Source organism: Pithys albifrons, chromosome 2 (genome assembly GCF_047495875.1).
Source record: "Pithys albifrons albifrons isolate INPA30051 chromosome 2, PitAlb_v1, whole genome shotgun sequence".
Lineage (NCBI taxonomy): Eukaryota > Metazoa > Chordata > Aves > Passeriformes > Thamnophilidae > Pithys > Pithys albifrons.
In genome coordinates, this window is record NC_092459.1 from 118647661 (window position 1) to 118660118 (window position 12458).

The 12458-nt window shown below is 47.1% G+C and overlaps 1 protein-coding gene across 2 annotated transcripts in view; it reads left to right on the forward strand.

The window, feature by feature from the left end:
* Positions 1-12458, forward strand: part of SLC24A3 (solute carrier family 24 member 3) — a 105988-nt gene that overhangs the window by 90201 nt on the left and 3329 nt on the right. For both annotated transcript variants that reach the window (XM_071547587.1, XM_071547588.1), the window contains exons 11-15: positions 1261-1421; positions 1993-2263; positions 2940-3106; positions 3898-4012; positions 4287-4399. In XM_071547587.1, coding sequence (XP_071403688.1) covers positions 1261-1421; positions 1993-2263; positions 2940-3106; positions 3898-4012; positions 4287-4399 — 827 coding nt within the window. The remainder of the gene's footprint in view (positions 1-1260; positions 1422-1992; positions 2264-2939; positions 3107-3897; positions 4013-4286; positions 4400-12458) is intronic.

Here is a 12458-nt window from a genome sequence, read left to right on the forward strand (position 1 = left end):
ATGATACTGCTCAGCTGCTGGGAACTTGTTTTGGCCACTTGTGGTTATCAGAGTGGCTGGGGAAGGAAGACAAAACGGTTGCTTCGTCTCCTTGCAGATTGTTCCTGTGTTTCCTTGACAATGGGCTGCTGGAGGCCTGGGCAGACAGTGGTGCTGCTGTCTGGCCCAGCCAGGGGCACGGGGGCACAAACAGCACCTGCTGCAATGGGGGCCTGAGGGTTTCACACACTGTTTTCTGAGGCCTTTTCTGAACAAAGCATCGAAAAGAGTGAAACAGAAAGATTCCTGTGTTTGGGGCAGTTCCCCCAGGTGCCATTCAACAAGTGCCAGTGTGGAAAACTTCACACAGGAAAGCTGTCTGGCTGTTTTGATTGGTTTGGTTTTGGGTTTTTTTTTAATACAGAGGAGCTGACTTATCTACCCAAATCCATGGATTGCATTCATCCAATACGCAGGAAAAAGAAGTGACACAAAGGCCAGGATGATACTCTGTAAGACTAACAGTGGTGGTAAAAATTAGTAATGCCACAAAACATTTGCCAGTGTTCAGCACTGGTTTTAGTAAACCAGAGCAGAAATGTGTCAAGTCAGGCCTCAGGTTTCCCTGCTGCCGAATTCCAGTCCAGGGGTTGCATCCAGGCACAGGGATATGAACCCCAGAGGCAACAGGCATGGACACCATGCCTCAGGTGGAGCACAGTTCAGGTACCCGCCCCTCTCTGCTTGTCCCTTTTCTCCCTCACCATGGGCCACCCTGGCACCTGCTCTTGCTGCTGGCGTTGGCATTTCCCAGCCATGAGAGCAAGCCCAGAATGCAGAAACCTGCTTTTTGTTTGCATTGGTACCTCACAGGAGCACAGGGATGTTTTCTTCGCTGCTGTGTACAGTTAATGGTGGGTGAGGGCAATATCCTCACAGAAGTGCAGGTTGCAACTGGAATTAATGCAGCTCTGCTGTGTTTCTGCCATGCTGGGACAGCTGCTGTGGAAGCAGCAGGCTGCCTCACACAGGCCTGGGATGAGCCCTGCAGAGCAGATTCAGCTCTGCAAGGAGCACGAGTGGCAATACCACTTTGGCAGTATGTTCAAAGACAGAAACACAGTATGTGTAAAAGGCAGAAATTAAGGACAGATGTGGCATATTTGGAGCGGTGGTAGCTGAAGAAATGATTCTTACAAAGAACTTTTGGAACCCATGTGTTTGTCTTGCTGAGAGGCTGCTAGAAAACTACCTCAGTTTCTTTTTGTTCCCTGGCTGCAGGAAATTTCCACCGTAATGCCTCGGTGATCATGGTTGATGAGCTGCTCTCTGCCTACCCTCACCAGCTTTCATTTTCCGAGGCTGGGCTCCGGATCATGATAACCAGCCATTTCCCTCCCAAAACACGGCTCTCCATGGCCAGCCGCATGTTAATCAACGAGGTGTGTCTCTTATCTCCCCTCCCAGCCCTTCTCCCCCTGAATTTGCCTTTTCCTGAAGCAGTGCTTGAGTTGCAAAGGAACTCGGTGTTTCCTCTGGATCCCTGATAGCTCTTTTCCAGATTTTATCCTTCTGACATGGACTTTCCTACATCATGCCTTTGCTCTCTGTCCCTGTGGAGATTTTAACAGAGCAAGTTTCAGGTGGTTATGGGGTTATGTTACCTGTAGCTGTTGCTCACAGGAGGTACCCCCTACATTGACGTAATAACATCATTTGCACTTGTTTCATAATGTGGTACTCCCTGAGTCTGCACCTCGTCTGTCCCTGGTCTTGGAGTACTCCTGGAGTGAATTCCACAGCCACTGGTCCTTCTGTTATGGAAGTTGCATGTGTGAGATTTATCTAGTGGTCTGCAGGCAAGCATCATGTTTTACATGAGCAAAGTTCATCCCTTTTACTTTAAGGCCAAATTTTTAAAGAATTCTACGTGTTTCTCTCTGTTTCTCCTTTTCTCTTAAAAAATCAAATTTAAAAAAATCTTTCAGCAAGACTTTGTGCCTGTATTTACAGAGGCAAAGACTGATCAACAGCAGGACTTACTCCAACGGTGAGTCAGAAGTAGCAATCAAAATCCCCACCAAGCAGGTGGTTGAGAACGGAACGGGCCCCAGCGGCGCTGCCGAGCGCGGCGTGAACGGCACCCGGCGGGACGAGGCTGCGGCCGAGGCGGGGAACGAGGCCGAAACCGAGGACAATGAGAACAACGAAAACGATGAGGAGGAGGAGGAAGATGACGACGATGATGACCATGAAGGGCCATACACACCTTTTGACCTACCAAGTGAGAAGCTCCTGGGCTTGTGTTTGTTTGGACATTGCCAGGAAACGTTGCAGAGGCATGTAGAGGTAGATGTGCCTGGGAGAGCTCCCATCAGCCTGCACTGATGGCTCCTGGTCACAGGTAAAAGACAAGAGGAACTGGGGAGCAGCAGGAAGCTCTCAGGGTGCCAGGGCTGGGCACACCTTTGCTGCAGCTCCTGTGCTGCTGTTACAGTCAGAGAGGTCAGGGAGCAGTCTCCACAGGGTGGTTCCTGCCACCTAAACGTGGCTCACCCTCTGGAGAGACGGATGTCTGCTGGCTGTGGAGGAAGCTGAGGAGGGTGGTGGGGCACTGGCAAGCCCAGGTCAGATTTATCTGTGACTGGGACCTGCCTTTGCTGGGAGTGAGGTGGGCTCTTCCCTCGGCGGGACTGTGGCGCTACCCCCTTTGCACATGTGCTCTGGCCCATTAAACTCTCAGGCAGTCCCTTCATACTCCTGGGCCTCTCTCTGCCCTGCCATCTGCTGTCATACTCTGGTCTTCTGAATGAGGAATGGCTTGTCATCATCTGTTTGGTGAGCAGTCAGGCTGAGGGGTCTCTGGCATCTTCCTTAGATATATTAACAAAATAATAACATTCTGAAATATAGCAGACAAGAATTGTGATTGTTGTTCTTTTTTGTTGTTGTTTTTACAGCTGGAAAGATAGAAATATTGAAGTGGATCTTCACTTGGCCTTTGAGTTTTGTCCTGTATTTCACAGTGCCCAACTGTAACAAACCCCACTTGGAAAAATGGTTCATGGTTACCTTTGCTTCTTCTACCCTCTGGATTGCAGCTTTCTCTTACATGATGGTATGGATGGTACGTACCAACTAAACCGGAAACCACTGGCTGGGAGGAGCAACAGAAATGGGTTTTATCAGCCTAGAGGAATGTATAGGAAGTTTTACACAGCTGAGTTTTCAGATGAGAAACCTTACTTCTGCTTTCATTGCTGTTGGACCTGTCCCCACTGAGAGGAGAAAACCCCGAGTCGCTGTGCTGCTGCTGACATATGGCTTACACTGCTTGGAGGCTGCTACAGAGAGTTCCAAAGAAGGATTAAATCTGAATAATAGGAAATAGGTGTCATTGGACAAAGGCACCCAAAATTTGGAAGTATTAATCAATTTGAAGAGTGCTAATTTATCATGCACTGCATAGCAAAGGAAATAGGAAATTAAAGGTATCTTCTATCTGCTAGTAGGAATTGTTTGCAGTCACTACATGTATCAGTTTCATGTTGTAATGAACCACAGGGTAGTTTTAGTGTCTGCTTAGCCAGGATTTGGAAATAATAATGTTTACAAATTTCAGCAAGATCAGGAGATGGTTATACAGGGTAGTGGGCCACCATATGGCCTCTTTTTCAGGTTAGTATCAGGAAAATTGTGGATGAAATGTATGAGGCAACTAACCAAAGAGGATACATGGCAGGTGAGCGCTGTCCTCTGCCAATTGATGAATATACCAAGAAAGCCTGTCACTGCTTCTCTCTGAAGGAAGTGTGAATTTGCACTGAGATATGCTCTGTCTCATATTGCAGATTTGGGCCAAGCTGGTCTTGGATTTCAAGGCTTGTAAAGAGCTTGACAGTTTTTCCCTCTTCTTAGGTGACAATCATTGGGTACACACTGGGAATTCCAGATGTGATCATGGGCATCACGTTCTTGGCAGCAGGAACCAGCGTGCCAGACTGCATGGCCAGCCTTATCGTAGCAAGGCAAGGTGGGTTGAGCACAGGGATGCCACACTGCTGTGAAAGTGTTTCCTCATGTTCTCTTTCTCTTTGGGTAGCACAGATGCCTTGTGAATGTGAAACACACAGAGACCTTTTCCTGAGTCTGAAATTTAAAATAAGAACAAAGTAAGAAATAAACTGTGTTGCTATTTTAAAGCAGGCGACAGGTCCTTAGTGGCAGTGTGGAACAAGTGTTAAGGGTTAAAAGTTGCAAGGCTGTTCTGAGCCATGTCTGACTGTCCATGGTTTCTCCTCCTGCAGGTATGGGGGATATGGCCGTGTCCAACTCCATTGGAAGCAATGTTTTTGATATTTTAATTGGCCTGGGCCTTCCATGGGCTTTGCAGACCCTGGCAGTGAATTACGGATCATACGTAAGTCCTACCTTTGTTCACGTTACTCTCATTTTATTTATTTTTAGTAAACTGAGCCTATATAGGAAAAAGATTTCAAGTCCAAAATTTTGTGGATTGGATTTAAAAAAATGAACAGCTTTGGTCTGTTACAATGTGGGAGAAGTAGTAATTAATTGTCACTGGACATTCGCTGTCATTTGGAGGACAAGTACATCCATTTCATCCTTAAGGGCAGAAGTCTGTGCTGAAGTAAGATGGCTCACTAGAGTGCACTGGATTTTCACACTCTTGAATATATTCCATATGAGAAGAATGACCCTGTTTTTATTAGGCCAGGGGGAATAAACACATGGGTAAAATGTAAAGGATGGATGAGAGCCATAGGGCTCTCTGGTGTTACTAAACTGTTAACATACTGGAAAGTGAAAAAACTTAAATAATTGGATGTTTCAGAGTGTGACCATCAGCAAAAAACTCTGCAGAGCTCTCCCATTAAAGGAAAAACTACCCAGCACCAGTGACCTCATCCTTTACTCCCCAGATGATGCAAGAAGAACTCCCTCGCCCCAGACTTGTTGCAAGGTTCCTTTTGAGAGGGAAGAGCAGGAGATGCTACAAACTTCTAGATGGAAGTTGCTGTGGCTTTTGTTAGCTGCACACCACTCAGACAGCAGTGGAGGGTGGAGGAAAGACTGCAGTCACTGAGTGAATGCAAAGTTAAAAGACTGGAGAATCACAGAATTGCTGAGGTTGGCAAGTGCCTCTGGAGATGGTGTGGTTCCCAACCCTCTGCTCAGAGCCAGCTCAGCTGGACCACAACCCTTAGGGCTGTGTCCAGTTGGGTCTTGAGTTACCTCCAGAGATGGAGTGTGCACAGCCACTGTCAGTAGCCTGCTTTGTTGTTTGACCACTCTCACAATGAAAAAGCATTCTTGTATTTAAGTGGAATTTCTGTCTCTGAAATTGTATGTGTTACTTCTTGTCCATTTGGTGGATATCACTCAGAAGACTCTGGCTGCACCTTTTCTGTCCACTCCCCCTAGGTATTAATACACACCAATAAGATCCTCTCCAGTCTTCTCTTCTCCAAGTTGAACAGTCCCAGCTCTCTCAGCCCCTCTTTGTATATCAGATGCTGCTGTCCCTTAAATCATTCTTGTGGGCCTTCACTGGACTTGCCCCAACAAGTCCTTGTCTTCCTTGTACTGAGCAGCCCAGAACTCGACCGAGCACTCCAGATGTGCCCTACCAGTGCTGAGCAGAGAAGGATCATCTTCCTCTGCCTGCAGGCAGTGCTCCTGATGCCCCCCAGGGTGCTGTTGGTGCTCCCTGCCATGGGGGTGCTTAATGGGCTTCAGCCTGGTGTCCACCTGGATCAACAGGTCTTTCTTGGCCAAGCTGTTGTCCACCTGGTCAGCCCCAGCACAGGTGGAGTTATTTCTTCCTGGGTGCTGGGCTTTTCATTTCCCTTTGTCAGTGAGTTGGCTGCCCACACATTTCTCCAGCTTGTCCAGGTCCCTTTGGATGGCAGCACCACCCTCTGGAGCATCAGCTGCCCTTCCCAGTTCTGTATGGGCTGTGAACTTGCCCAGGTTGTTCTCTGCCCTGTCATCCAGCTCATTAATAATGACACTAAGCAGGGTTGACCCCTGGGGTAAGTCCCCAGGGACTGGCCTCCAGCTGGTTATCAGTTTGCTCCACTGTCCAGTGGGCTGTTCTTCCTTTGTTTGTCTCTGAGGATGTTTGAGACACAGTGTTGAAAGTCTTGCTTAAGTCAACATAAACAATGTCTGTTGACCTCTCCTCGCCTCATCATACAAGGCTCTCAGGCTGGGTAAACATGGTTTCCTCTCCATCAGTCTATAGGTCTGCTCACAATCACCTTTTTGTCCTTCATATATTTAGAAGTGCTTCCCAGGATTATGTGCTCCATCATCAAGGTCAGGCTGACCAGCCTTTAGTTCCTCAGGTTGTCCCTCTTCTTGAATACAGGAGTGCCAAAAGGAAGCAATCTGTAGGAATAGAATCCCTTTCTTTAATGGGCAGCTTGTCTGTAGCTCATCTGTATTTTTGCAGAAAGGGATGAAAAGGAGTGGCTGAACAGATGCAGCCAGCTTTCATGGAGGTATCACAATATCACTCCTGTTTTGCACACCCAGAATGTCCTTTGTGCACTGTGATCACATGGTTGGAAAGGCAGTCTTGGAAACAGCACCAGAATTAGCAAAGACAGTTTTTCGTCGGTTTTCACTTGCAGTTCCTTGATTTCTCTCCAAATCCTTGGGTAACTGGACTTCAAAACAAAGCAAGCCCCCTCTTTTACCCCCCATTATTAGCAAGTAATTATTGAAGTATGACTCAGTTGCCAGGAAAAGCTGGCATGAGCTAGATCAGGTGTAGCCTGGTGCCCGCACTAAGAGCTGCAAGATGCTCATTGTTGCTTGGGGAGCACTCTGAGGTGCCTGGCACTTGGGTCAGCAGTGGCAGCAGACATGGAGCTCCAGCCCCTGAGGTGGCTCATGCTGAGCCTTGGGCTGCTGGCATCAGCAAGGCCTCTACCTGGGGTGGGTTCATGAGCTCAGGACAGCTTGGTTGTCCACTAAATGTCACTGTGAGTCAGAAGCACTAGGTAGTTTCTGAACTAAGTCAGGATTTAGTGCTGCTCCTTTGGTATTTGGTGGGACCCAAATGTGTCTTTGTAGTATCTCTTCCAAAGGAGGAACTCCTCAGAGCAATGATGATGCCCCTACGTGCATGCAGAGGGGAGAAAAGAATTGTAGAAGACAAAAAGGTCTTGCTTTATCATGATAACTTTTACGTAGTGATCCAAAACAGTGATTGCCTCCCCAGAATGTTTAATGTAAGTGGACTGTGGGAAAGTTAAACTTCTGCTGAAGGTTGAGTGTAAACACATTTTAGTAAACAAGCTGTAATAACTTTTGTGAAAGCCAAAACCAGGAGACTGTGTGATTTGAAAGTTAAACTTCCACGCAGAAGAGCCTTCTAGAAACCCCCTCCAGCCTAATTTTTCTGGGATTCTAAACACTTACGTCTCTCTCCAGAGTGTGGTTTCTCTGTAACATACTCTGTAAAATCCACTCATACATACCATGTTCCAGGCTGCCTGACTCGGAATCCTGTGTGGACAAATTTTGCTCCCTGTTAATGCTGGTGTCAAGAGTTCTGGCAGGTTCCTGTGCAGAAATGGGGAGGGGGCTTGCTCTGTGCTCCCTGTGTGTGGAGCAGCCTGGTGACTGTCAGTGGGTGCCTTCTGAACGTTCTCAGCCACCCTGTGAAGGGGCTTCATGTGGAATCAGCACGTGTTTAAACAAGCTCCCTCTATTGGGATGGTGTCTGAGAGGGAGAAGACACAGCTTGTGATCTAACAGGTGAGTCCAGAAAAGAGCGAGGTGGGGAGCCTGTCAGAGAGACTAAGGGGCTTGCTGGAGTCACCCAGTAGTTGAATGGCAGAACTGGAAATGAACTGTGAATCTGGAGGGACATCCTGGGGCTGCATTGCTAGATCTCATTGTGGTTAAGTGCCTCTCTTCTGACTGCCTCTTCCCCAGGCCCATTGTCAGCAGATGTTTCAGCTTAGTATTTATTTTATTCTTCCTTGTTACAAGAAAGGTTGTCCTCCTTCTGTTTTCCTGCTTTAAATGAAACATTTTCCTGTAGGGTCTGGATGCAGTGCAGACCACAGGCAGTGGACGGTGCAGTCTGAACAGGGAGTTGCACCCACCTGGTGGGCTGTAGGGAGCTGACACACCAGGCAGTGCTTTGCAGAACACAGTGGCCTCCAGGGCCCTGGGCTCTGATCCTGTTCATCCTGCCCTGTCTGTGCCTCTGCTGCACCCGCCAGGCCTGGGGGCTGTGTGATCAGCAGTGTGCAGTGCTGCACATTTATTCTCTTCCTTCCAGTGCTGGCTGGAATCAGTCCAAACCCCAGCCAGGGAATGCTCCATCTCATATTTCTCCAAGGAAAAGTGTTGGTGCCAAGAAGAAAAGGTCCTGCTTTGCCCTCACCCTTTGCCTTCAGCTCAGTTGTAATTTCCACAGTTCCTGGCTTGGACCAGGCCACCGATGCTTTTCCCATTGAAAGGGAATATCCAATATCAACCTTTCCACATCAGGTCCCTTCTGTTTCTACCGTGCCTAGTCTCTAACCCAACTATGTTTATCATTGTAAGAGTCCTTGTTGTTTCTGAACACCCATTTACGTCCAGGTACTAACTCTGCCTTCCTTTGTGCTTCCCACTGGAGCTTCCATGTCCACAGGTTCAGAGGTCACTTGGCCACCCTCCTGCAGCCCCTCTGGCCTTGTTATCAACACATCTAATCTGCCATGCCAGCAGGGCTTTTGAAGGAGAAGCAGCATCCTCTGGACCTAGGAAGGCCTTTAACAGAGTTCGCTCTCCTCCCTTCCAGCAGCAAGTCCTGGATACATTGCTGCCTGTAATCCAGTCAGCTTCCCTCCCCAGAGCACCTGGCATATGCAGAGGGAAAGGATGTTTGTTCCATCTCTTACATCTAGTTGCTTCTCTCTGGAATATTTTTTTGCACAGGAACCAGACATCAGCAAGGAGTACTTTAGAGAACAGGAATTTTAGCCTAAGGATAAAGAGCCAGGTTTATTTGTTCACATCAGCACTTGGGAGTATAATCATGTCAGTCCATCACTTCTCTGCCTGATAACTTCAGCCAGTTTCAGCAAAATTTGACAGTAGCTTAGAAGTCTTAGTGTTATGACATTCCTTCCATGCAAACAGGCAGCTAGAGAGAGCAGGAATAATCCCAGTGCAAGCCTTATTAGGCATCCAGGAATCCAGAGGGAAGTGAATGCTCGAAAAAACACATGGAGACAGGAAGCATCGCTGCTTCGCTCCTTGCTGACCAGTTGCTTTTCACTGGCTTAGTTCCAAGGCACTAGGATGAATGGTCCTACAATTATACCGTAGTGTAGAACAGAAGTGTCCTTGCCAGATCTCCAAGCACTACAGGATTCTCTCCAGCCACAGCCCTGACATCTCCTGGGTTGACACCTTCATTGTCCATGGGCAGCACTCGAGGTGTGTGCCTTCTGCAAAGTGAATTTTGGGATACAGAGCAAACCCAGGATGTTCTCTTAGGAGTCCAAAAAAAGATTTAAGAAGGAAATTCCATTTAGACATGCAGGAATGCAGCATGGGTTTGAAGTTCCAGTTTGCTGAGACTGCTGTCTCTGGGCAAGACCTGGGGAATGCAGGATTTAGACTGAAATTGTACTGCCAGGCAAAGAGACTGCAGGAAAAGGATTCCCAGACATACAGAGGACCTACAGCTTTTTCAGCTGAGGGACTGGAAACATAGCAGAGTCCTTCTAAAATTCCTTACTGGGGTAATTTCTGTCATATTTGGACCCTGAAGCAAAACTAGTCTGGGTTCTGGCAACAACTCCTTGTTTTCCCTTGAGCAGCTGCCAGAAAAGAATGCAGAATAGAATCACTTTTATGTCCATTGTTTTTTCTGCTGTTTAGCCTCAGCCTTGGTTCCCTATTTCCTGGCACAGCAGTTGGGGATGACTGGAACTGGTGGCAGCATCTTGGAATTTGCTGCACAAGCAGCAGGGAGCTCAAACTGATCAAGGAGACTGTATCAGACAGGTACTGTTTGCGCAGACAGATTGCACCAGCCTTCTGTGTGTGCTCAGTCAGAACAGCATTCTTCTGGCTTGCTTGAGCCCCTAGACACAAGCCAGACCTCAAAGGAGAGCTTAGGAATGTTGATTTTTTCTCCTTGCAATATGAGGGAGTTCTTAGTCTACAGAGAGTTTTCTCTGGAGAAGAGGCATTTCCTATTCTTAAATGAAGAGAGAACTGGGCTTTTCCTTCTGTAATTGAGAAGACTCCATATGAGGCTCTTTTTCTGGCCTTTGCCAAAACCTGAAATTATCTCCTCCCTTATTGTGAGTTTTGAATATTTTCCTAGCCTTGTTTTCCCTGAACTTCCCCATTGTCACATATCCTGAGAAAAGGTATTCCATTGCCTCTTGGAGGAAGTACCACTCTTTTTATGAGAGGGCTGCTGGGCTGATTTCTGCCCTAATTTGACAGATCAAGGACACTTTTTAAGCTATTGTTCCACATTTCAGAATCTTTTGAGCTTCTGTGCTCACAGTTAAAAGTCATGGTAAGAAATGGGGTGGGTTACAGCGATTGTCAGAGAAGTGGGCTGGTTCATTAGTTCAATGTGTGTTTTCAGAGCTGTAGACTAATGGGAAATTTGTGAAACAGCAGCTTGTAGTCCAAAGGCAAAGGCAGGAAAAGAAAGGGTTTGTTAGGAAGCTCATTTGGCTGAACTGGGTACATATCACAGCTGGAATTTCTGGAACAAAAAGTGCAACTGATTGGGTAAAAATACTTTGCTGGTGAGCTGAAAGCACTTGAAAAACTGTGAAGAATTCCAGATGTTTTCACGAAGGCTCAGGAGGTGATGCGTGAATGGTCACAGAGCAGGCACAAAAGGGGTGGAAGAGCACAAAAGGGGTGGAAGAGCACAAAAGGGGTGGAAGAGCACAAAAGGGGTGGAAGAGCACAAAAGGGGTGGAAGAGCACAAAGACAACACTGCAGAAGGGCTCTAAAACAGTGAGAAGTGAGAAAAATCCCAGACAGGCAGTTAGAACAAACAGTCATTGATGTAAGATTATTCCCAAGCCATGGGATGGCTGGGAGATGGATCCCACAGTGGGTGCTGGGTGTGATTCCGGGTGCACTGAACTCACAGTGTACGTGCTGTGGGTTTGGGTGGTGCAGAGCAAGGAAGGGCTGGTGCTGGTGCTGAGCTGCTCCAGCATCGCTCTTCTGGTACTGCAGCCACTCTGAGCTCACCAGACTTGGGCAGAGAAAGGAAGGATCCTTTAGGCAAATGGAGAGTTAAAATGAGAGACACAAGGTGGACGTGAGCAGTGGGGATTCAGCTCCCTTTGGATTTCGGTCTCTCAAACCCACTCAGCAATACTGTATAAAACCAGCTCCTGGTTCTGCAGGATCACTTTCTGAAGCAGCCAGATGCCTGGTACGTTAGAACATGTGGAAGGGCTGCCAGGAAAGTTCCTGTTATTTCGGTTAAGAGCTCTTTGCTTTGTGCAGCAGTGGGAGCTGGGATAGATCCCAGGCCAGGAATGTTGCTGGTTCAGCCTGAGTTGAGAACTGATAACCTGGAGTCAAACTGAAATGTTTTAATGCCGTAACCTTGCAAGGGCAGGTTGGTGCTCATGTTGGTTGCCATGTTTGCTTTGCCTGCATAGGAACAGCTTTAGTTGTGCTGCTGTTATATTTGTAAAGCTGCCATAAATAATTAGCATACACTTTCTACTTTGGAATAATCCTTACTAGCAACTTTTGGTCCCCTGAATGACCTCCAAGAAGGAGCCCTCCAGGTAGTCCAAAGGAAGCAGCCCCAAACATCTCTCTTTGGAAGCAGTCAGCAAATTAGACACAGAGGCCCTTGGAATGGTCTGCTGGTTTTAGTGACGCTGACAATGTAACTGAGAAGCAGCATCTGCACATTTTCCATGCTAAAATTATTCTGTCTTCTTCATTTACTTCCTTTTCCTGTAGATCCTTTTCCAGCTGATACATTTTATACTGAGTTTTTACAAATATTGGCACTGGTCAAACAAAATTCCTGACCAAAATCCAGACAGGAATTTACTGCAAAATAGTATCTATCTTTCCTGGCCAGCTGCTGTTAATGTAGGGTGACAGGGAAGGTGGCTTTCATTTGGATTTTACCTACACAGAGATAGTTTAGGACTTTTTTTACCAGGCTGTCTCTACAGTTTTCATTGGCATTGGGATCATGAGACTTTGCACCTTCAGTTATGCAGACAGTCCCAAAATTGACCTTTTGATGCCCTGAAGCAATCCCAGTCCTTCATTTCTCTGGACAGGCAGTTTTGTGGGATTATTGCATTTTATGTGTAACGGTCATAGCCATACAAGGGTCCTGCTGTACCTGCATACCCTTACAGCATCTATCCTAAAGAAATCCTGGAATACCTCTATGAACAGGTGATCATCATGGCTGTAGCCTTCT